The 25,305-nt window shown below is 47.1% G+C and overlaps 1 protein-coding gene across 3 annotated transcripts in view; it reads right to left on the bottom strand.

The window, feature by feature from the left end:
- LOC112955704 (syntaxin-binding protein 4-like) overlaps window positions 1-25,095 on the bottom strand; it is a 41,912-nt gene extending 16,817 nt beyond the window's left edge. For all 3 annotated transcript variants that reach the window (XM_026049038.1, XM_026049039.1, XM_026049040.1), the window contains exons 1-7: window positions 25,055-25,095; window positions 20,135-20,208; window positions 13,269-13,364; window positions 12,405-12,474; window positions 11,109-11,183; window positions 3,893-3,978; window positions 2,889-3,009 (exon numbers count right to left, since the gene is read on the bottom strand). In XM_026049038.1, coding sequence (XP_025904823.1) covers window positions 2,889-3,009; window positions 3,893-3,978; window positions 11,109-11,183; window positions 12,405-12,474; window positions 13,269-13,364; window positions 20,135-20,208; window positions 25,055-25,092 — 560 coding nt within the window. In that variant the 5' untranslated portion in view covers window positions 25,093-25,095. The remainder of the gene's footprint in view (window positions 1-2,888; window positions 3,010-3,892; window positions 3,979-11,108; window positions 11,184-12,404; window positions 12,475-13,268; window positions 13,365-20,134; window positions 20,209-25,054) is intronic.
- Window positions 25,096-25,305: the final 210 nt, after the last annotated feature.

Here is a 25,305-nt window from a genome sequence, read left to right as displayed (position 1 = left end):
AAGAGGAGATAAGAATTCCAATTTCTTGGCAGATATTGCTTAGCATTATGAATACATTTGGTTTGAATACAAACAAATGTCGAGGAATACTTGCTTTTATTTGGAAATTAAAGATAAAAATAAAGGTTTAGCCTGTGCACATTTGGCACCTTGTTGCTTTAGTCAGAAGCACACAAAGCACTGATGTGGTTTTAATTCAAATTCAGCTACACTTGCCTAGATCACTAGACAGAAATCTAAAGATTGGTCAACTATAAGCAGCACGTAGAAACGAGCAAATTCAGGATACACATCTGAATTTGTCTCACCAAGGTTTGGATTCAAAACCTTGCAAGATGTCTTAAAACCTGAGTGTATTTATAGCAATAACTACCACTCTGATTTATTTCTACAGTACTAATGCTAACGACTCACCCAGTTAAGGCTCAAGGACTGTGCACTGATTGGAACTGCCTGGAGAAGTAACAAGGAAACCAAACCCTACACTCAAAGACCTTCCTGCTAAACGTGACCCAAAAGGCCACCAACAGAATCATGGCAAGTGGCTCTGAATGGGAAAGAAGAGGTAGCAGTAAGAGACTTTGTAGGAGACCAGAGACCTCACTGACCTACCCCAAGGCTGGTAGGACTGGATAGGATCACAGCAAATGGAAGCTTTCAAGAAAGAGTCGACGGAATCCTGAATGATGATGATGAGGTTTCCTCTCAAACAGAGCATGGCACAGGACAATGAGCAGCTGCACTAAGAGTGGGAACAAGTTACTGACTTCTGAGCTTCCTTTAATGGCAGAGCAAAGGTCCAGGACCAGTCTTATACCTCACCGATTTTACCGGTTATTTCTCTTCCACATAATATCATGTAGTTTTCAGCTTCCAGTATCAAAATCGTCACCAATACCATCAGCAATGGTCAAACACAACAGCAAAGGAGCAATACTGACGCCAGCCTTCCAAACTAGCAGCAGGCCCCGGGGAAAACCACCAGGTTATGTGCAGCAAAGGGGCTTTACGCATCTTAATCGTATGGAAAGCATCYCCAAAATAAAGATTCTGGGAAAATACAACAAGACACAGCATGAAAATGCTGCATCCAAATCAAAATGTCAGATAGTCAGTCTGTGGAGAGACTGAATCATATCCAAGTAACACGACTTAATGAGATGGAAGGACTTTGGATACCATCGTGATGAGAGACCACAGTGTAAGAACTTAACACATAATGAAACAGCAAAGAGTAAAGACACAGCAGCACCAAKAAACAGGTAGAGGCAGTTCAAGCTGTACTGCCTGCTTGTCTCTGTGAGCAAGGAATGCTCACACATCCATTTTGGGCCTTGCTGTGAAAGGCAAGGAGGATAAAGCCAGCAGGTAATAGATGGCAGGGCCACAAAGGCTGGTAGCTACTTAACCCTTTCAGCCAGATGCAAACCCATGACTGCACCCGGTCTAAGTTACCTCTCTGTAGCCTGCAGCTAATGCTCAGCACAGCTAGTAATTTCCARTGGCTCTTGTTTCTCCCAAGAATAGCAACCTGAGCCTGGCTATTCTTCAGAGACACACTGAACATAGCTGAGTGGCAGTGCTGAATAATGACCCTGTGAAACTAGGTCCCCTGTAGACTAATTGTAGCATAAAGGYAGTTAATTGTGGAGCAATGATGTCTAGTTTATCCAAACCAGCTGCCAAACAGATGAGTTGGTCTCTGCTCTGTAAGGATCTCTCACGTTACGAAAGCTTAAACCGCTGGTACCAAACATTTGTCCTCTGCAAATCCCTAATAAAGGGCTGATACTTGGCATGTGGCAGTTGTTACCTGCCAAGATGATTTAACGTGTCTGCAGCAAGGCCTGATTCTCTTTACCAGTGACTTGGCATATTTACACCAGCAAAGGAAGAGAAGCAGCAGGTCCTGAGAACTAAYGGTCTCCACTCTAAGTCAATTGACAACCTTCAAACTGTCCTTCCTAAGCAGGACAACCCCAAACACCTGGAGAGCAGACTGCAGACCACAAGCCCTGTCCAAACCTTTGATCTTTTGAAATATGAAAAGGACAGATCACCATGTGATAGCACATACTCTAAAACAGGGTCTAGACACAAAGGGATGCAGTCTCCATAAGCAATCTCTCTTTACACCAATGCAAAGGGCAACGGAAGTGTTTGAATGGAGAGGGCAATGCTCACACCCTTGTTGCACTGGTGTAAATGCGTCAAGAGCAAGGCATGCAGTTCAGAATCACCTTCTAAAAGCATCAGTAGCATCACTGAATTATTCAGCTTGTGATAGTTTAAAAAGATGATATGTACTGACCCCTCAGATGGCTGTTAACCATGGGTTCTCCTAACTTTTAGAGGGCAAGAACTTGAGCAATTATATAGTTAAGCACATTCCAAACATATTAACTGTCTCATTGGGGAAGCTTTTCAGGCAAATGCATTGTAAGTCATTATGGTGATATAATGATGCAGGAAGCACAGGGCTACACAAAGCCATCATTCAAGCACTGGAAATATTTATGGGATCTATTCCTAAGCAACATTAAATATTCAGTGATCATCATGACTGACCAGTGGTTTGGAATATCTCACTTTTGGCTGAACTCACAAAGAAACTTCTTAAACAACATATGTTTTAGAAGAGGGTACTGTACATTTTATGCAAAATAAGGATCGGGAAGCCAAGCACTGAAACATTCCAACAAGCCACTATTAGCTGCTCATTGAAACAGATGACCATAAACCTTGACTGACACCTTGCCCAACTGACTTTTGATAGCAGACCATTTAAATTATGAAAAATTTGTACAAAATGTGTACAAAAGGGTCAATCAGCAGTGTCAATCAGCAGGCAGGCTGTGGTGGGCCTCCACTATGTAACCATTACGTACTGCGAGTGAGGAGAGTGTGCCGAGTTTGCGATGAACGGGCTGTGAGAATTGGCAGGGCTCAGCAGCAGCGGACTCTGAGAACGCGAGGAGGACCCCGAGGATGTACTTTCCAGATACCGACCTGAAGAGCAAAAGCAGAATTAGTGCAAGGAATTCAAACATTCCAGTACCACCCTCTTACTCTACTCCACCACCGAGGGTTGACACAATTTCAATTCTTATTTGGAGGAAAAAGATGTGCTTGTTAAAGATACCAGTATATTCTTCATGTAGAGGGCATTTTGCCTCCTTGAAACAACCTCAGCTTGTGACTGTTAGCTCTTTGCCAGACTGCTATCTCTTCCATAAGTGGAACGGTTGGCAGTCTTTGGGGTGGGATACACCGAGCCAGAGCCAMCCCCTTCCCCCCCCMCACACACACAGACATGATTCGACATGCTGGCCAATGGCCTAGGCCAACACTGTTGTGTCTCTCTGACCATTTCCTAATTTGCAAAAGAAAAATAATAATCATTCAGCACACTGAGACACTTTGAAGCCGTAGCAGAAAGCAGCATATGCAGAGATAGGCATTATTCTAGAGCTACCAGTCCAGTATTACAGTTGAAGCAAAGGTCAGAGATCTGGAAGGCTGTTAGAACTCCAACTCATTCTCCTTTATTCACCACAAGGAAGTTGGTTCRCTTGCTTACTTGGCATTTCTTGCTTTGTACAGGCACTACTGGTCATATTCAGTCGATGACCTAGGACACAGGTCATGTTGTGTCCCAGGATGCATCAAAGTGCTTCTAATAATGACAAGTGGGATTTTTCTTCCTTCAATCCTCCACCCAAATGCATACCACTGACAAGAGCAGGTTATCAAATCAAAACTCCCTCAAAACAGCACTTGGATAAAGAACATYGTGTTATTAGGAGGACAAAGGGACTTCCATTTTTCACACGAGGGCACAAGCTCAGCAGCTGTGTGCCCACAACGCTGCTCACCAGACAGCAGTACTCACTTCCACCATGCAGAACAGGAGAGCTCCGTGCTGAACCCGTGTTGCTCTGGGAGCCAAACTTCTCCATCAGCTCAGAGAACTCTCTCCTGGAAATCAAAACATAATAGAGTCATCTGCTGCTCAAGACAATCTCCTCCCTGACTGTAATGAGGTTCTAATGCTTTTGACATATTAACCAAGTTTATAGGCCAGAACCTCTCCTGCAGTAAGGAGCAGAAAGAAATTTCTCTTCCTAAGGGTAATAATTCCCTGTGATTCCAAGGGATAATACCAATAGGAATTCCGCACTGCCATGAGGTTGCCCATGATGGACTGGAGCTTCTGTGTAGTCAGGATAGCCAGTTCTGTGACCCAGGTGAGCTGCCTCTTGAAACACCTCAACCCTGCCAGGCTGGAATGCCTTTTGCAGCAGGGAAGGGGCCCACAAAGCTCCAGCCCACACCAGGAATCTCACCTTGCCAAGAGATTAATTATTGATCCCCTTGAAAAGCTAACTTAGTGCTCAAATGCTTCCAGACCAAGTTTGGCCACCTCATAACTGTTCAAACTTGTTGACCTCCAGTGAGCTGTAGATACCCCCACACAAGAGACAGAACCAGCCTAACCAGACACACTGAGGTCTTCAAGCATTAAGAACCACCATCAACTGCATTTTACCAACTCCTGCAGCATTTTCTCCAATCCTTCCTTGAGCTGCCATGAGAATCTTGCATCTGTTTTGAACAGTAGGCTGGGAAGAGGGATGCCATGTACTAATATCAACCTCACCCAGCAGAGCCAAGTAGGAGTGACCTCCTATGCCAGCCTCCTTCGGGAATGAGGCTCCCAGGAGCACAGATCTGCTGTGTCTGTGTTCTCCTCTCCCTTCATCATCCAAACATTTCCTGACACATCCAGCCACCTCTGACAGGCAGAAAAGCCTCAAGAAGGACTAATTCCTTATAGGTGCTGGCAAATAAGCAGCCAAGCAGGTGAGAGGAGCAACAAAAGTGCCACTTCTGGGGCAGTGGTAACAACATTAGTTGCTCACCTTTAATACATGAGGGAATCCACACGGGCAGAGTGCCCTCCTTATGCCACAGCCACAACAAAAGCCCAGTTATGAGTGGCAAGCTCTCATACTTGACTGTCTGTAAACCTTGAGACAGAAACCTGTAGGAAACCACAGGGCAAAGCTTCCCGAGCAGCGAGGAGACTGCTCTTGCACTGCTAGCACACGAGCACACAGATGTTCTGTATTATTGGCTAGAGGAGAGTCAACAAYATTAAATGGGGGATGAATCATCACCTCCTTCGGTTCCTGTTGGAAACGCTCYCAGGAATTTATGTCTTCCCATTAACCACCAGCTCATTAACMAACTTCAAAAAGTAATGTTTGCTTTATCTAATATTGCCAACAAATATATGCCATATTCATCCCATTTAATGCCAATTTTACATCCAAGTATCGCACAATACTTACTGGAACGTCTTGGCGAGTTCAAATATTTTGTATCAATGCTGTTGTCTTTATCAACTAAACCTATGACCTTAAGTAAAAAACAACTTCTTTGTTCAGAAAGCTCATCAGCTACAAAACTATTCCAGCTAGCACTAGTTTCATACACCAAAATTATTCATAAAAACACTGAGTAAGTGGAAAAACAACATACCAAGATCCAATAGCAATAGCAAATCCAATAGCAAGGATTCAATAGCAATAGGACAGCTGCTTGCTGTCTTCTAGTTTGTTGATGCAAGCATCTTAATTTTTTCCAATATTCTAGGAACACTTTTATCTTTATAGAGGTTATTCAGAATCCCATTTTGACAGTAACTTGAGCCTTGATGGACCTATCCCTCCATGACTTCTTGTAATGAAGATCCAATTTTCRAGAATTTGATTAGCAGTATGAGCTATATTAGTTTCAGTGATTACCTGGCTATCAGCAGCAGGGTTGTTTGGGGCTGGGTGGGTTTTTTTGGTCATATATTATATGATCTTTAGATGATAAATCAGAGCAGGTAAAAAGTTACAAACTAAAAATGATAGGATAAAAAAAAAAACTCAGTAAATGGAAATGCAACCAGTCAAGTAGCTCTTACTCTTTACGCAAAGCAAATCCAATCAGCAGTGAGAGCTGTCAAGCTATTTGCTATACTCAAGGGTAAGTGGGATTTGGGCCTTCTTTGTTGTTTGCTCCATGTTAAGTTCATCCACAAAGGGAAAGGTTATTTGCTCAGGAGCCTGCACAAACAGCTTTGAGCCTACAGGTGCTTTGCAAACTGGCCAGCCCATCCTTTTGCTATAGGGATGGTGTGACCAACTGCCAAGTCACAAACAGTCATCCTGGCTGAACTGGGGCTTGCACTGACCAACAAAGCAGGAGCCGAGGACATAAAATACATGACTAACTTGAAGTACATGCTTATCCCTGCAGCAAGCGACACTTCTTGTATGAACCTCCCAAGAATCAATTTTGTCCTCAGCATTGTGTTTGGAGGAATATAAGTGGCCAGATATTACCCAAACATTACTGATTAATGACCAATGACCCCGGAGGAATGCTAACCAACCTTTCTTTTGCTCTCAGATGCTAAAAGACTTCAGAAGCCTTCTCTAATATTTAAAATGTGACCTTATTAAAATATCCCAAATTATCAGGTCTCTAAACACCCAATTTTATTTCCCCAAAAAAGTAATGTTGCAATGGGTAGAAAATTAATTTTATTAATTCGCCAGCTATTGTTTATTACAAAAGAGAAAATGAAGGGTCTGGGGCTTGCAACYCAGCCCAGATCTACTTCAGCTGGACTCGTGGAGCAGAGGCAGAGTTGCCAGCAGCAGCCAGTGGCAGACTGACTTTGCTGCAGATTAAGCAGCAGGGGGTCATTTCTTCTGCAGAACAGTGTTGTTTTATCTCCTAATACCTCTGGGCCTGCCCTTTTGTCCGYGGGAGAACAAAGGGTCAATGCAGCAGAGGTCTCACGGGAGCACAGTGTCTGCACACCCAACAAGAGGTTGTGCACCRCCTAAATTAACAGCTTGTTGCAGCAAACAAAACCTGCAGGTCAGGGGGACTGTAACCCCTATGCACTGCGAGCCACGTGCAAGCAGCAGCCATCACACAGGGCTGTTTTCTCACACACAGCAGCCCGCGCTCCAGCATCACTGTCAGCTCTGCACCCACAACACTGCAGCTCCGTGTCCAGAGCCTGACCTGGACTCTGCTCCTGGCAGAAGCACCTGGGAACAGGGCTGCACTCACCTGGCGAGCTCAGAGCGAGCTCAGGCCGTGCTGCTGCTGAGCCTGCCATGCTGGGCTGCCCCTCAGGCCCTTGCTGTGGTTTGCTTCTCTGCAAATGCCAGGGCAGCAAGGGGTACATGCACCCCATGGCTTTGCGGTGCCGTGGGGCTTGCAGGGTTTGGCCCCTGCACAAGTCTTTAGGCTTAGCATTAAGTGCTCACATGCACAATCCAATGGCTAAAGCTAATTTCTAGGTGCTGCCTGAACTRTGGAAGGTCATTTAGTACTTTTTGGCTCGCAGTACAAAGGGACTATCTTGCATTTGCACCAGGCCAAGCACGGACTTCGGTAACAGCCTCTCTGCAAATTCTGGGATATTGCTTTAGCATGGGTGGCTTTAGCATGCGGCGTCTGCCCTGTTCACCTGCCAGTACGTGGTGGAGTGCGGGAGGAAGAGATACTGGAAAACTGTTATGTGAATGAAAGTGGCAACACAAAGGCAGCAAAATGTCCCCAAAACACCTGCAAGTTTGTCYTCTGTGGTCACTCACAAAGGCCAAACCTCTCACTCCACTTGTCCTCAGCAAATGTCCAAGAATGCACAAGCAACAGAGATCACAATCACCAATGTTTTGGTGAACCCAAACATGAAGAAATAGCCCCAAATCACAGCCTTGCAAACAGTTACCGTGCCGGGAAACAYGGGAGCACAGGGCAAGCCTGTCCCTTGGCAGGGGCAGTGGGAAAGCTGTATCGGTGGGAATCACTCAGCGGGGCTGAGCTGCTGGCAGTGCATTTTGTACTGAATAGTGAGCAAAAGGAAGCAGCATTATTCACCTTTTCCTGGATCAGCTGGAAGCGTGTGTCACTTGGAAACTGTTCAGGATAAGGAGGACAGCACAGTGACATGAAAGCAGCCTGCTTTCCCTATTTCTTCTGATACAGGCCATATTAGAGTAAGTTTTCACCAAGGTGACTATGCAAACCATGCACAGAGATGCACTGCATTAGCATTTTATCCTGCAAGCACAAGGAGGTGCAGCACAAACAGGCTTTCTCACAATGATAAACCTGAAAGACCAGGAGGATATCTGTGCAGCTTACAGAAGTAAGGAACTATTGCAACTTGCAGGCTGAGAACAAATAAACAATAATTACACACATGCAGTAAACTTATCCTCATTAGCTAGAGATGAATATAGACAAAATAAGACCCAAACATCTTCCAAATCTGCCACATTTAACTCTAAATCTGATTTTTCTGCTTGACACCACAGCATTACTGCAGTTCTCTGTAGCTTGCCTGATGTCACCAGGGGAAAGCATGCATCTTATACACGCTGGGACTAAGCTCCATTAACAGCACAGGCAGTTTGGCTCTGTAATTAACTTCAGGAAGAAATAGCAGCCTTTATAAGTCAAATTCACCCAAGGGCAGCCACAACAAAATGCTGCTCAGCTGAGTCACTGGGAAAATTGGCAAGCAGGTTGAATGTTCTTTCAAACGCAATCACATTTCACCCTTTCAGAGCACCCCATATCACAGCTCCATGTTCTGGATTTAGGAAGAAAACTTGCATGTCAACATCTGCAAATAGATAGGCTTATGTGTCCCTTTGTGCAATGCCATGGCCTGCGTGTGACAATACTTTGCTAGGCATTAATGCTTGGGCTCRGAGGAAGGCATCCTGAGAAGACCCATTTCAGCCCATTTGAAGGTGACAATATGGCAAAGCCAATGCCAATTTTTGGGCCTGTCAATAGAATAGACCTGCCTTGTGTCTGCTTCACACCAGGGCAATTTTAGGCTGAGAAGAGAGTGCAAAAGACCTCAGTGTAAATGAGGATCATTGCCCACAACTGGCCAAGTCCCTCCTCATTTAAAACCCAGGCAATAAAGTGCCACTGGCCACAGCTCCATCCGTGACACAGGGCTGTCTGCTGGGCTGAGCTCAAGGACCTTGTTTAAAGATAACATGAAATAAAAAAAGACAAAACTAAGAATAAAGCAGACAGCAGAAAAATCCTTCCCCCTCTCCCATGGCTTTTAATCCAGGAGATATGTATTCACGTATTAAACATTTTGTGAGATGATTATGTAAGTGAAATCTCTGCAAATCTTTAAAAAAATAAACTGATTACTTCCCTGCTCTCCCTCTGGGTAACCTTTTGCAGATTTAACGGGCCCCCGACAGCAAAACAGAGGCCAAATWAATTGTTTAAAGTTAAGTTGCCCTCACTGCCTCCAGCCTGTCTATTTACAGCAATCTGCATCTCCTGGTGATGGGAGGCTCAGCTGACAGATGCACAAAGGAGCTGCAGCTGCAGACCCAGCCACGCCACGTGTATTTTAAGAAACATATGCTGCAATTTAAGATATTAAGAGGTATGTTGAGATACCCGAAAAGCTTGGAACAGATGAACATGGTACAGGCGAAAAGTCTGTTCTGGGGACACTGGCTGAAAACCAAGATGTTTCCACAAGGGATATGGGTAAGTCCTGCCCCTRCTCAGCCTGTGCAGGTGTCTCCAGGGAATTATTCCTGCAATGGAATTGATCCAAACCCCTCGTAGTTCTGGTACAGCACATCAGACRGTGCAAGAAGCCCACTGCTATTTACTCAGCTAAAGCAAGGCAAAGTGATCACCACTGGGAAAACTACAGTGACCCGTGCAAATTTATTCAGACCAAAAAAGTCACATTCCCAAATCTGAGTTGGGTGATCTAATCACTTTACTCAGCGCTTCCTCAGCAGCTCAAACTCACAAGTTAYTGTAATAATTTGACATGTTATTTTTACTTGGAGTGCAAAATAAAACTAGCTGAAACCATTAATGCAAGATATTTCTTCCAGCAGAATATAACCACACCAAAACTACCTTACCCTTCCACCTTATCCCTTTCGTTATAYGGTGCTCTCACTATTTTGTCAAGGTAATAGTGTTCTATAGCCATTGAGGGACAACGAATGAAAGCCTCATCTCCAACCCCAGGGGGCTGCAGCAATGTTCAACAAACGATTCCCCGAGCTTAAGCCGCTAACGTTTGGTGCAAACCTCTGTCCCGCCAACCTCAACAGACCTTGGCACCTGCCCCTGTGCTGCCACCACTGCACAAAGCGCTGCCTCTTGGTCTGGCACCCTGGGTGCTGGCTTTTCCTTTGCAGCCTTGTTCCATCCCTGCTCAGCAGGAAGCAGCCAGCAGACCAAGTCCTGGTGCCTCTCACGCYTGGAAGCCACCAGCATCTGCAGTTATTTTGTAGACAGGCTCTGTYCAATGAGCAGTTTTGCTCTGGATTTCACACTCAGCATCATCTCAGGCCCTGGCTGCCTGCCCACAACTGCACTTGACCTTAACCTGCTCTRTTTGCAGTGGTTGCTGGTGCATCTCCCAGACGTGCTTTCTTCAGAAGGGACAAGATGCTCCAGATACTTCAAGTGWATTCAGCTTACAGGGTGTGGGTATCTGCAGCTTGGTTTCTATAACCTTGCCCTGGGACCCTCATTGTCTGGYCAGGACAGAACTCAACTCTTTCCTTATCCTTTCAAATATCCAACTGTCTCAAGAAAAGGCAAGATTCTCTATTTCTAAAGCCCTTCCTAGGCCTTGAAATTGAAAACACATCCAGGAGAAAGACCACCTTAGCATAATGTGTCTAACTGGGAAGGAAAGGGATGGTAACAGCACCTCTATTTCTGTTCCCGTTACAACTTCTGAATGTTTCCACCGTTCTAGAGCTAATGAAGACCTCTGGCCACCTTCCTCAAAGGTTTCAGTTTTGTTTGTGAACTGCAATTCCCATCCCAAGTGTTGTTGGTGGAAAYGGAGGTTGGGACCTGCCCAAAAATAACATCTCTGCACAGCAAGAGAAGAGAGGGCACGTGGCTCCAACACTCCTCAGCCAGACAGGATCCACCTTGGTCCTTCAATAGCAGTGCAGCAACTGGTGCCAGCAAGTGCCACGATTGCACACACAMCACCACCTTACCTGGCATCGTCATCTCGGGCTATAAGAAGGCGCATGTGGCTGGTGGCAGACGCTGTTCGCAGGATGTCCACAGCCCTGCAAGAGGACAGACAAGAGAGATTGCAACACATCAACGCTCACACCAGGCTCRGCAGCGAGCCAGGTCCTGGGCAAGCCCTACAGAGCAGCCAAATGACTTTTTTTTTTTTTTTTGAGGGAGAGGCCTCTGGTGGCCTGAATATTTGTTAAGCAGCCTTGATTTTCTTGCCTTGATGACCTTGCCGGCAGCAGGGTTGGAGGGAAGCTAAGTCGTTCCCCACCTTCCTGTCTCTATGCTAACTTTAGAAGCTCCTGATAATAAAGCAAACCCAGAATATGTTCGAGCCATCAGGCAAACACCTCCCTGCACAGCTGATCCCTCTGCAAGGCTCCTTGGAGACATCCACTACTTTTCAGTTCAAAATACACGCATCCCAATTGGAATCAGAGGTCCACAGGCCAGACAGAGCATCCCTGCATAACACAGCCCCTGTAGCTGCAGAAATGTGATCGGGAACATCCTCCATCAAAAAGAGCAGGATCTGGGATTTGGGAGCAGGACAAGCTCCTTGTGCTGCTTTCTAACGATCCATCCAGTTGTGGTAGCTAAAGAGTGACGGGCAGAAGTGCAATGCAGCCAGTGGTGCAGCACAATATTTAAAGAAAAAACAGTGCCCCACAAGTGGGGTGTTCACCCAGATCAGTTAATTATGTTCTTGGCACTGAGACAAGGGGCTGGATCACGGCTCTGGGGGGAACCCCTGCGTGGCTGAGCTGATGCGTTGGTTAATCTCACGTGGCTGTGAGCAGAGGGGCTTGGGGACAAACAGCAGCCGATGGAGGGGAGCCATAAGCCAGGGGGCAGCTCTAGCCCTCCCTCCTCGGCAGCCGTTCAGGGCTGTGGTGCAGCTCCAGATGAGGCCCTTTTGTAACAGGCACATGTTCCTACAGCACTGTGCATGGAAAGCTAAAAAAAAAAATACTGAGAAAATGACCATTCCCATAAGGAATTCCCACATTCAGCCAGCATTCTAGATCATACATGAATTTCTCATAATACACTTTGGGTTCCCCGGTCTATTTTTATATAGAAACTTTTCAGTCTGTAATAGTCCCATAATACAGCTGACTCTTGAGAACAGCACTGGGTGCTTTGCTTGCATTAGGGCATGGCCCAAGCAGTGTGCTGGAGCTCTTTAYGCAAGCCTACAGCCTAAAACATATCTCAGAATTATACAAAACCAACAGGAATGTAAAGTCCCCATTTGGATATGGTACCTCTCACTTGTAACTCCAATTAGGGAATCTCCATTGACCTCCAGGATCTGGTCTCCTGGTTGCAGGCGACCTAGGAAAGAAAACTAATGGATAGAAACTGCAGCAAATACAGCTAGAAGGGACTAGGAGAGGTCAGGAAGTCCCTCCCTTTACACAAAGGCAAGATGAAATATGAACAGGTCATTCGTGAGAAGCTTATCCAACCTGTTTTTCAAGACGTCCACAGATGAAGTTTCTGCAGCCTCCCTAAACAACAACCGTGTCGCTGTCACGGCACTTCCTACGCTGCAGGAAGGTATGACAGCAAACACAAAAAATGCAGTAAAGCTTTTGCTTGATTTAATTTTAGAGGTCAGGTAGAAAACCCAAGAGTTTCACCTCCACCTGTTCTGGATTTATTTTCTTTTATTACATGAACAAATGATGTTGTAATGTTTGAAAAAATCTTTCTAGCTTATGTTATAAAAGGTCAGCTCTGCAAACCCTTGCCTAATACTGCCTTATCTGAAGAAGTTTCAAAATGAAACCAATGGTGCAGTCCAGAGCAGAGTCTGCAAAAATGATCTCAGGGAATTTCCAGGCTAAATACAATTAATGACTCTTGAGAAAGAGATAACACAAAATGAAGTGAGCTCTTTCTGAAGCATGGATGCATCATGGTGTAAGTACAGTGGAGTCATCTAAATGCCTTAGAATCATCTAAATGTCCTTGACTCCAGACAGAAGTCTAGTGTCAGACATTACAATGACTCCTCACTATTGGAAAATTGCAGGGAAATGTCTCTGACATCACAGAAATGTCTCTGACATCAGTAACACGGTGCATAAAACGGGTACCCTATCCTTCAGCTTTTCTTAACTCACCATCAGCATAGGCAACACCCCCTGGCAGGATCCTCTTGACATAAACTCCATATTCYTCTCCTGTGAGCTCCTTGATACCACCAATTACCTTAATACCTACCGGGAGAGAGAAAGAGGGAAATGACCTTATTGCACAAAGGCACGAACAGGCAGCGTTTCCAGGGGCGAGTGCTGTCCTGGGCCATCATGGTGGGGAAACAACCTCCCACRCAGTCCCAGGACGTCACAACAACAGCCTCCAACCCCTCCTCTTTATTCCACAGATTTCCCAACTCACAGAAACAGCTGAGGAACGTGCACTTGGGATGGCATCAGCTCCTTATGTTTTCAAGTGTATGGTAAACTGTACAGAAGGTGATTGCAGGCATTTAAGTGCAACCATCAGACTTGCTAATGTGCCCTACCTGCTTTATTAGCTTTAGACATAAATAGTTTCAAAAAAAAAATCAAGAACTATTTTTTGTCCTGTAAATCCTCTGCGCTGCAGAAGCAGCAACCCACCACGYGCAGCCAAAAGGAGCTCCGGCAGTGACGGAAGCAGCAGGAACACCAGGATGCGGCCAGGAACACAAGAGTCTAAAAGCTTCTGTTCAGAACAACAACTAGAGAGGTTTCAGGAAACAGAGCAGCAGAGAACATCAACTTCCATCAACCAGAAAAGTCCTCCTCTCCAGTGAAAGCAGTCACTGATGGAGAAGCTCTATCAGCTCAGTCGTTGGCTGCAGCTGGTGCGTCCTGTGCCCATGTCTCTGATGAAGTCAATAAAATCTTGTCACAGGACATGTCACTGGGGACAAGAGCATTTCCTGAGAGCCTGGAGGCAACGATCTTAGGAGCTCAACTGCTCTGAAACCCCCACATTGCCACAGGGCACCCAGCGCTCTGCAACACCATCCTTGAGCAGTGGTGTCCGAGATGCACCAACACCTCCAAAGCCAACTAGATCCGTGCAAGGCCYCAGCCAGACATCCTTCTCAGCACAACAGGCAAATACAGCAAGTTCTTGCTCAGTGCACAGGTCAAACATGAGTATCGGCGACTGATGCTCTGCAGCATCTTCGTTGGGTCCTACCAGCAGGGCACGTTCACCCATAGCTCTGACCCTCCCCAGTTGAGGGGACTCCAGTGCACTTGCTTTTCGTGGCAGGCCAGAATTACATAAGCTGTCTGGCAGGAAAAGGCTGAAGAGACTTACTTGTCGAGCTCTCATTAAATCCTGCTTCCATGATCCGGGCTGTGGACAGCAGGATTAAAAAGCCTGGCTTTAATTAACAAATCTTCCCGGAGACCTGCTGATCAGACATTTTGCTGTTCTGAACATGCCGCGAGGAGAGGGCACCCTGAGGACAAGGGCCATGCAGAGGAGCAGCTCCATGGTGGAAGGGTCACTCGTAGTGCTTCAGGCCACACCACTTTCTCTCCTCACAGCTCCCTTGAACTTTTAAATCACTAAAGGGCCTCCCAGGACACCAGGAGGGAAGGGTGCTGACCCTAGTGCCACGCTGAGGATGAGGAATCAGTGTTTGCTGAAGGCCTCACAGAGCCCCAGCGACACCATTCTCACCTCAGTGAATTCCCTACCGAGACCACAGGGCAGATGGGTGTTCTGGGGTACACAGATATCTGACCTGAACCTGCCCTAGGACACTTCTGACCTCTAAGGAAAAAGGTAGTATCTCAAGGCACCACCCATTAAAACAGGGATTAGAACCACATTGCCATCATATGTTTCATTCTCGTACACATCAACCTGTCACCTCTCCTCCCRAGTACATAATCTCAACACCACCCCAGTGATGGCCCTGCATTCCTGACTGGGTTTGAACCATCAAAATCATAGAATTACAGAATCCTTAAGGTTGGAAAGGACCTCTAGAGGTCACCTAGTCCAACCCYTTGCACTCRCAGGGTCACCTAGAGCATGTGGCACAGGATGCGTCCAAGTGGGTTGTGAAGATCTCCACCGTAGGAGACTCCATAACCTCTCTGGGCAGCCTGTTCCAGGGCTCTGTCACCCTCACTGTCAAGAAAAATTTCCKTAGGTTCCTGTGGAACTTTTGGTGCTTCAGTTTGTGGYCRTTTCCTCTAGTCCAYGCTGGCCACCACTGAAAAGAGGCCAGTCCATCCTCCTCTCCCCCTCCCTTCAGGTATTTATAGAGACTGATCAGATCCCTCCTCACCCTTTTCCTCTTCAGGCTGAACAGGCCCAGCTCTCTCAGCCTTCCCTCATAGGGCAGATGTTCCAGGCCCCTGACCATCCTCATAGCCCTGCACTGGACTCTCTCCAGCAGCTCCACATCTCACTTCTCCTGGGGAGCCCAGAACTGGACACAGTCTCCAGATGTGGCCTCACCAGGGCTGTGTAGAGGTGAACAATCACCACTCTCAATCTGCTGGAGGGGCTCTTCTTAATGAATCCCAGGATCCCATTGGCCTTCTTAGCCATGAGGACACCCTGCTRCCTCATGGTCAACTGTTGTCCACCACAACACTCAGGTTCCTCTCGACAGAGCTGCTTTCCAGAAGGTTGTTCCCCAGCCTGTACTGGTGTCTGGGGTTACTCCTCCCCAAGTGCAGGACCCTGCACTTGCCCTTACTGAATTTCACAAGGTTTCTCACCACCCAGTTGTCCATTTTTCTTCTCCATATTGTCTCGAATGTCTTCCATATGTCTTTTCCATGTTGAAGGCATATTCTTCTCCCCTGCAGTCTTCAGAACCCCACAGAAATGGGAAGCACAGTGCAGGCTCTGTGGGCCTTTGCAGATTGAATTCTCAGGCCCTGGTTTGGGAGTAATGGAGCACACGGAGCACTGTGCCCTCAGGCAGGAGTAGAGATAAGCCACTAGTCGTGGCATAGTCCCAATCCAATAACATGTCAATTAGGTGCTTGATAGTATCACCAATAACTACTTCATTGCAGATTATCTGGCAGAGCACTGAGATCATTTTAATGCCTTATTACTTCTCCCCCCCCCCCTTAAGTCAAAAAGGACTACTGTGGAAGTCTCAAGAAATAACAGGAATTGCATTATGCAGAACAGCACGAACTGGCTGGGTRATGTGACTGCAGAGACAGGATGTGTTGTAACCAGGAGGGCCTGAACATCTGAACACCGGGAGCTTCACAGAGCAGGACTGGCCTGGCCCGTCTGGCAGGTCGGGTRCCTCTGGACTCCAGAGCACGACAGCTATTGCACCCCATTAGCCCCAAGGGCAGACGAAACTTCCGAGGAGAGAGAGAAGCTAAAACAAACTCAGGCCACTCATGGCCAAGGATCGCCAGCCGTAGATCCGCTGAACTGGTTCTTGGCAGAAGCTGTGGTCTCCCGACAGAGCAGGGCTGGCTGGTGATGAGCTTTGCGTCCCAAGCAGATGCGAGATGTGCTCATCTAAGTCTTCTTCATACCTAGGTCAGGCATGAAGACAGCCCTGGATGGGAAAGCCTGTGGAGCAGACACCAAGGCTGGGGACATGTTTAGGAAGCTCCTGGCAAGGAGCTCCRACTCCACAGACGTGGATCTCACAGAGGCCAAGTCACAGCACTTCCTGAGGGGAGGGAGGACACTAGAAGCTATATTTAAGCCAATGTGATGACTCAAAAAGAAGTTATACATCTTTCTATGCACCTAAAGTACCTAAAGCAATTAGAAATGATAAAATGCATGAGACATCATGTAAGATTTGCATCTCAAAATAATTGCAACTATAATATCACATACCAATGCAATGAGGCCTGTTTCTGACAGAGAGGGTGGCTTCTGCAGGCTCTTCTGTCTAGGTATCAAAAGCAATAATGACTCATTTCCCTTTTGTGTCCACAAATCAATTGTAATAATGGCTTAATATAGCAGAAGTATCTACAAATCCTCCTTGATCCCCAACAATGTGAGTAGAAAATCCGATCTTGTTATTAAAATCGGTGATTACTCACAGCATTACTCCCAGACACACTCAAACTTTAGGGGGTGAAAACTGATTTTGAACTCCCTTGTTGGCAAAACAAACCTGCCCTCTGCCTCCCTGCCCTGCCACCCACGTGGGCCTGGCAGCAGCCAGGGACCTGCAGCACCCAAAGCACCCTCCCCGATTGGGGTGCTCTGCTAGGGCCATCCCCTTTGGACATGGAAGGGTAGGAAGGAGGCACCCAACTGTGGGCTCTGTCCACACACAGGATGTCCTCTTATTTGTGCCACCAAATCTGGATCAAATTCTAGCATTGTTCAAGCCACAAGATTTCTCATCTCAAACAATTTACGACAGTTAAACCCCAAAATACACTAGTTCTGCATGGYTCAAGTCTGCTCTGCAGGGTTTTGCTCTGGTTTTTGTTTGGAGCTTTTAGAGTTTGCAATTGCATTCATGGGAGTTTTTGTATTTTATAAACACTCCAACCAAATTTATATTTGGGACACAGTTTAGGTAAATAACGGCTCTTTAATTATCACAGCATCAAAGCCTCACCATAATGCTTATTAAGTCATACTTAGGACAAGATAATCTAGCCTATTTTGGATCTCTCCCTTTAATCTTTCCTTTCTGGCAAGGGTCCTGTGGTTGATGCTGATGTCTCCAGGAGCTTCTTTTTTGCAGAATAAAGTTTACAGGGGGATTCCAGGTTGGATCGTAGTTTAGACTGACCTACACAGAGTTTGCCTGAAATTCTTAAAGATTCTTTAAATTGCTTTAAGGGCCTTGAGCTACACTGGGGCACTTAATCCTGTTCCCACTAATGCCAGTGTCACAGTTCTCAACTTCTCAGGCCTCTAATCTCACCTGCTCTTGGATTGCCGTGCAGCTCCGTGCACCACGGGTCAAGGGGTGTTCCAGCTAATCTGCTCATTCAGCCCAACTCTAATCATCTCCGGTGGCTTGGAGGGGGCTTGGCATCCAAGCAACAGATGTGTGCCATGGTCCAGGGCCTTGGGACAAGGCGCAAGATCCAAAAGCCTCCTGGTGCCAGCTCTGCCCCCTGGTATGGGGCACACTGGCATTTTGGGGTCATCTTCTCCATGCAAACTGGAAAGTGCAGTGGCCACCCAGCTTGGTGAGCACTTCTCTCAGGAAAGCATTAGAGAAGAGCTGATGCTTGGCTAGTGCTCATGGAGGAGTAGTTCTGCCCCGCCGTGCATCCCTGAGCCAGCTCCATCGGCACTGCGTGCGGCTGTGCCCTGCTCCTCTCGGGATGCRCCGTGGAGAGGACTCCCGCTCTGCACAGTCTAAGCTAGCAATGTTCAATTACATTTCCCTTAATCCCTCTGTTGATCTTACAGTCCCTGCCAGGTTTTTCTGTCTGGACAAAGGGACAGATTGCAGGTGAATCACTCGCTGCCCTGTCCTAAGGAGATGAAGGTCAAGATAATGGGATCTTGGTGTTTCGGAGAAATGCTTCTTAATCAACACTTCCCTTTGATGGCTTTTCTTTAATTCAAAGTTCATTTTTTAGGAGCTGCCAGGTARCCTCTTTGAACTTTTGCTGAGGTTCACATGTGGGTTTCCCTTTAAAGCCACAAAATAACAGACCTGGGGCCAAACGCTGACCTGCCATGCCAGTGTGAAGTGGACAGATTCTCCTTTAAAGAAACTCTGCTGGAATAACAACAGGACCTGAATGCTAGCAGCAAATAGGAAGGCTCGTGGGTTCAAAGGTTCACAGAGAATTCTTTTCTCTAGCTAAAAATAAATAAAAAAATCTATGGCAGACAAGGAGCTTCTGCAAAGACTACTCTGTGCTAGGTTCTGGGCAGTGAAGGATGATTTTGGGAGGACTAGTGCTTATTTTGCATCTTTCATGTCTCAGAGCACTAAGAAAGCTCTTAGTAGCATCAGAAAAGCTGTAGCATCACAGCCCACTATAGCATATTGCAGTACCTTGCAAAGCTCTTACCTGCTTCTGGCCAGATTGGTGGAAAAAGGAATACAGGGTCTCGCAAGGGGGCTCCAGGGGAGGTATCACCTGCACATCGCTACATTGCGGCCTCTGCAGCATCCTTGTTAGACTTGTGTCTCTTCCTTTAACAAGCTAATCTAATTCATCAGCTAAAATCCCATCAACTCAACCAACTCTACCTCTGGAGATTAAAATACCTTCTTCGCTGAGCGAAGAACTTACTCTGAACTCCCATATACTTCATGAATCAGACAGAGGGGGAAGGGCTCCTACTGAAGCCATTCTTCTGCAGCACAAATATTTGGTACTCAGCCCAAGAGCTACAAACATAGTAAATAATTAACAAGCAATCTTAGTTCTCAGGAAACTTAAGCCCTAACTAATGTGCGAGTTAGATTCATAATTTAAACTCGGAGAAACAATTTCCCCCATTCTGACAGATAAGACAAGATCTTTTTTATGCCATTTTATGTCAGCTCAGGTGCCATCCATACGTCACTCTGGTGTCACAGCATTGCTTGTAGCTACATTGCTTTTAACAGCTCRGGCTGGCATTCACATGGGCCAGCCTGGCTGCACTTCTTGACCACGATCACTCTGCAACCACAGGAGTGGGAGGGAGATGGAGCCCAGCACAGGTGTGGGTTCCTTTCCCCCTCTCCTAGAAGCTTCCAGCTCCCAGAAACCCTGCTTAGGGAAAGGGCCATCTTGCACTGAGGTCTTGTGCAGCTCTAAGCACCGCAACTGTTCATAGTAAGCACAGAATTAATCAGGACTTTGACCTTATTTTAACCTCTTTGCCATGCAAGCTGACATCAGAGGCTTGACCAGCAGGCAAGCACAAAAGGCAGCGCTTCTGCGAGTGGTCAGGCTTCAAATRGGGAGAAGAAACCACAACACAGATGCTGGAGATGAGGGGGTTGTTCCCGCCCCCCCAGCACCCTAGGACATCCCCTGCTCGGGGGGGCAGTACTCACCCAGCCCATTTGCACAGTCGTAGAAGTCAAAGCAATGCACGACTCGATCCATTCCATACGGTCCCATGAGTGTCCTGTGAGAGAGGAGAGAGATTTGACAGGGTAAAATAAGGGTAAAACACAAGTGCACCAAGCACACACACGAGGACTCCCTCCCCTTCTCGCCAGGCTTTGAAGGAYTCGGCCCCATGCAAGTCCATAGTGGCTAAGAAGATCACTCTTGCCCCAGGCTTCCTCCCAAAATTCACACAAGTCAATGGGAAATATGTGCAGAGATGGACATCATCATCTCCACCCAGCAAATCTGACGGACCTGTCTGTGATCCGTTACCCTGGATTAATGGGGCCGGACAGCTGTCCAGCTCCATGTAAATGAGATCAGAGCTCGAACCAATATTCCAAGAATAAGCCAGTTTCACAAACACACACAATCTGTGATGAAGAAAAAGGGTGCGAGTCCATTTCCAAGGCTTGATACCTCAGGCACAACAAGGAGAAACAATTTATTTTGCTGCATTTCTGTTTATGTCAGGGGAACTAGAGGAAAAAAAGGGATGTAGTAAGTTTTGCTTTGTATCTTATCAGACTAAGAGCTGAAGTGTTTTTACCACAGGCCAAGCCCAGTAAAACAGGAGCTTAACTGTCAGTTTGCTCCGTGCCAAGCTGGACTGCAGTGTCTCCCTAAMCACCCACGGACGAGCTCTGGGAAAGCAGCAGGGCTCCAGGGAGGTGTCACACGTCACCCAAACTACCTGTCACTAAAGTCACTCGCAGCACCAGCCAGCCTCTCTCGACTCCCATCCCAGAACCATCCCCACCTTCCCCCACAGAAGGGAGCGTAAAGTCAGAGTAATCCACATTCCACATCCCAAATTTCCACATCTCAAGGAAAAGGAGCCTCAGGACCCCGCGCTGTGTGAGAACGAGTGTGGATCCGGCCTTCCTGAGCACCTTCCAGAACAGAGCATCCCACGGACACCCAGCAACGCAGACACAGACCAAAGCAGCAAAGTTAACTGCTCGCTTTCCAAGACAGCTGCCCTGCCAGACAAGAGACACCTGGAATGGAAGTAGCTTCAACACAAGCAAACAGCTCTGGCATCGGAGCTCAGAAACTCCTGCCTTTATTTGTGGAGTTTTGAAAGGGAGATTAGAGGCTGCAGATGACATTATGACTAGCTGTAAGTCACCCTGCTTTCTTTTTATGTTTAATTTGGAAAAAAAGAGCCAGTCATCCAAGATGTTGCTTTTCCTCCTCCCTTCTGATCACCTCGGCAGGATTGGTGAGCAAACCAGAGCCRGGTGGGCAAGGAGGCACTCCAGTTCTCCCCAAACACTCCCGTTTCCAAATATCTACCTTGCAGGAGGAAAAGAGAATTTCTGCATCAACATCAGAACCCAGATCTCCACTGGACTCAGCCAAGGAGGCAGAAGACCTTGGYGCACACTCTGCTCATCCCACTCTTAATGTGTCACAAGAAACTTCAGGGAACCTTTCTTCAAGCAGAGGACACCTTAAATGCTCCTCAATATTGAACTAGTCTAAGAGACAGATTTGACAGCAAGTTCCCTCTCCTCATTAGATATGAAATACCTTAATGTTCTTGTAGTGTTTCACACACTCTCCAAAGCTCCAACCCAGCCCCATGAAGCAACTGCCCAGCCTTTTCAGAGCATTTTGCATAAATACCCGAGGAAATCCTACCAGGAACAAACAGGAAATAAGTTAAGCTACGCAAATAATGTAACATTAGGGTGGCTTTTGGTAAAATCAATGCCTACTTGACGTGATCAAGTATTATTAATACGATTAATACAACACACAAGCATCAGGGAAGAAGCAGATGAGAGAATGAGAGACACAAACACCCCTAGAGCAGGAGCAGGGGTGAAGGGGCAGCGAGGGAGGGTTTGCTCCTAAACGGAGCACTCAAGGAAGCTTCATTTCCAAGTGACTGTCCCCTAAACACCCATCACCTCAGAAATCCAGAAACACAGGAGAAAGCCTTCACAGGAGACAAATAAATCAAACAACAGCATGACAAGCAGAGCATCCACCCCGTCCCTGCATCATCCCTACTGAATAACCCAGACCCCTTTTCCTCACGRATACACAAACCCAAAGGATCATCCTGGCCAGGGGGATTTCACGGACAGTGTTACAGCACCGCACGCCGCTGAGAAGCAGAGCCTCCTTCCCCTTCCCTCTCCGAGCTCTCCTCCGCGTGCCCCTGACCCGCTCCGCTCGTCCTCGCGGTACCTGCTGATGATGATGGCTCCCTTGTAAAGGATGGAGACGGCGGGCATCTTGGTGGGAGCCGGCAGCGGCAGCCCGGCCCCGCCGCGCTCCAGCCGCTCCGATTCGGCGGGAATCCGTTAAAGCGATGAGGAGAGGGGAGGGCAGGGGGTCACATGGTCTCCCCGTATGCATGTTAATTCCACCCAACATTAACACAGATCAGCTAAAAACATCTCCAACTTTAGATTAAAGCTTACGCAAGCCAAGCAAAGCCAAGGCGGCCCCTCGCAGCGCCCGCCTGCCCAGAGGTCTCCCAGGAATGCCGGCGCTGCCACCCTCCCGCACAGCCCCGGAATGCTCCTTGGGAATGTCCCCTTGCTCGTCCTTGGGAACACCCCTCCAGGGCCAAGGGGTAGGGCATTTGCTCCTGCCATCCCCAAAGGTTTAAAATCTGCACTAGAGCTTTGTATGCAATAACAGACTGCAGCACTTCGGATATTTATTTCCTTTTAACATCTTTTCCAGTCCACAGCATTTCCTCCCTAATACAGGGCGAGTTCAGCTCTTCCAATGTCTGCTAGGAGGTCAGAACAGGACTTGCCCTTAGGCGACCTCTCCAGCCACCCACCTCCCAGCACATCACCCTGGCACAGGAGCAGCACAACCTCTGTTCTACAGCACAGGGAAACCGAGGCAAAGAGAGAATGAGGTTGTCCAGAAGCAGAGGCAGACCTGGGACAACTGATCTGTGCCACTGTGTGATGAGGGATTCCCACAAAAAAAGGGCTTTCCTTGGGCCAGAGAGAGCAGGGGAGACAGGARGGCAGGGGTCCTGCCTCTCCTTGCCCCTGCCAGCCCTGCAGGTACCTGCACAGGCTGCTGACTGTAAATATTGTCCTTTTCTCACTGCTCACAGTGCTGCTGARGGCCAGGCATCACTAGCTGTACATCAGTGTAGATCAGCCCATGATTTCACACCACAGTCACTTATAACTGCAGACTCGTGGCCAAATATTTGCTTCTACTGTCTGCTGTTGCATATTACTTGTCCCATTAATGAACAATTAGTTTCACTAGCAAGAATTTTCCCAGTGGCCACATGAAATTGCACTGCGTGAAATTTCAGTACTTGGAAAACAATGAAGAGTGTGAAAGGTTTTCTTTTAATTGCTGCTTTAAGCAATTTCCATGTGGATGCATTTTGATGCAATATTAAAAAGCAGGACAGACTCTTTCAGTTGCCAAAGCAGATGGATGGATTTTTACAGAGCAAGATCAAAATCTTAATAATKCCCAACTAGCCTTCAAATGTAGATGTACCTAATGGTACATAGATGTTTATTGCAGTAATTATCTCCTATGCACATAAAGGCTTTTGTTTAAGAGACTGGGAAATAAATCAGACTGAGCATGAGGTGTTTTGCCATTCCCCTGGTCTATTGGATGCCCAAACCCTTCCCTTCGGGGTGTCCAAGGGCCTCACAGGAGCAACCACCCTCCAGCAACCCCACCACGTGGAAATGCAGCTTCCCAGCCCAGCCTGCAAACAGGAACCAGGACACAGAGAAGCTCAAGTCTAACCCCACTAAGGCAGCAAGGGCTTCTTCCTTCTCTGCTGCTTGAGGTCCCACCTTCCCAAGGATTTCAGAGGATCGGAGTGTCCGGCTACCTGGTGGGTTTGACCTAACGACTGGATCAGAGCTACCAAGAAAGTCTTGTAGCAGGTTAGATGCATTAATTCAAYTCCTCTTCAGGTGCTTCATCCTAGCCCATCTCCCTCTGTAAGAGCTGGCCCTTACCAGAGCAAAACTCCCTTGAAACCATTTTCCTCGAGCAGCAGGAATCAGCAGGGTGCCCAAATCAGGCAGCCCTGCTTCAGCAGCTCATCTGTAAATGGGTATTTGAACAGACCCAGAGCTTTCCTTCTCCTGCTATTGGGAATCCTCTGACCGGCAGGATTATTAGTGCGTTACAATATGGGAATCTTTCCATCTCACCACTAATRCTCACTGCACGACTTGTTTCATACAGCCTGGGGAGGTCCTTGGAGACTCTGCTAATGAAATAATTCACCAAATGAACCCTTTGACTCACAGGCAAGAACCTCAGCTGGGATAAATCAACTCTGCTGAAGTCAGATGGGGGTAAGTGCTGGAGGCAGCTCGGCAACAGCAGGAAAGCTCTGACCACCATGGGCTTCAGAAGGGTCAGTTTGGTGGCATCAGGTCACTCTGCCCCAAAACGGGGAGAAAACAGGAGATCCCCATCCCTTGGGATTCAGAAGAGCATCATCCATCCCTATGTCTAAGGGTTGGGGAAATTTCTCTGCTTAACAACAAGCAGACACAAGTGTGATGGGGTCTCATGTTTTGGGGCTGATGGCATTTTACATTTTTAAAATAAATGGGCRAGTAGAAGGAGTATGAGTTAAATATGAACTAATGTCACAGGGAGGACAGCCTGTAAACATGTATTTAACTTGCATTTGCACTTTTTAATTCACCACCATAAAAAAAAGCAGTTTTTTCTATGTACAAGTAGAACCACAGGACAAAAAGAAATGCTGAGAGCAAAACGCAGTATAAATCAGATATTTCCAATACATTTTTTTTCTCTATGAGACCATGAACCGAAGAAAAGAAAAAAGTGGTAGGAAGCAGCACAGAAAGGAGGTTACATACCGGTGAGCGGGGCTGTTATAGCTGCMCTCTTCCCCCATCCTACTGCCAATCAGCAGAATTGCCTCTTCCTGCCAGGAAGCAAGAAGGTAAAACAGGCTGTTACATTGAGTTCACAGAATCCCAGGATGGTGGAGGTTGGAAGGGACCTCTAGAGATCATCTAGTCTAACCCCCTGCTCCAGCAGGGACACCCAGRGCACAGGGTGGCATCCAGGTGGGTTTTGAAGACCTCCAGAGAAGGAGGCTCCACAA

Source organism: Nothoprocta perdicaria, unplaced genomic scaffold (assembly GCF_003342845.1).
Source record: "Nothoprocta perdicaria isolate Ctin4 unplaced genomic scaffold, notPer1 scaffold_59, whole genome shotgun sequence".
Lineage (NCBI taxonomy): Eukaryota > Metazoa > Chordata > Aves > Tinamiformes > Tinamidae > Nothoprocta > Nothoprocta perdicaria.
Note: the sequence above shows the minus strand (reverse complement) of the source record. Positions and strands in the feature narration are given on the sequence as shown.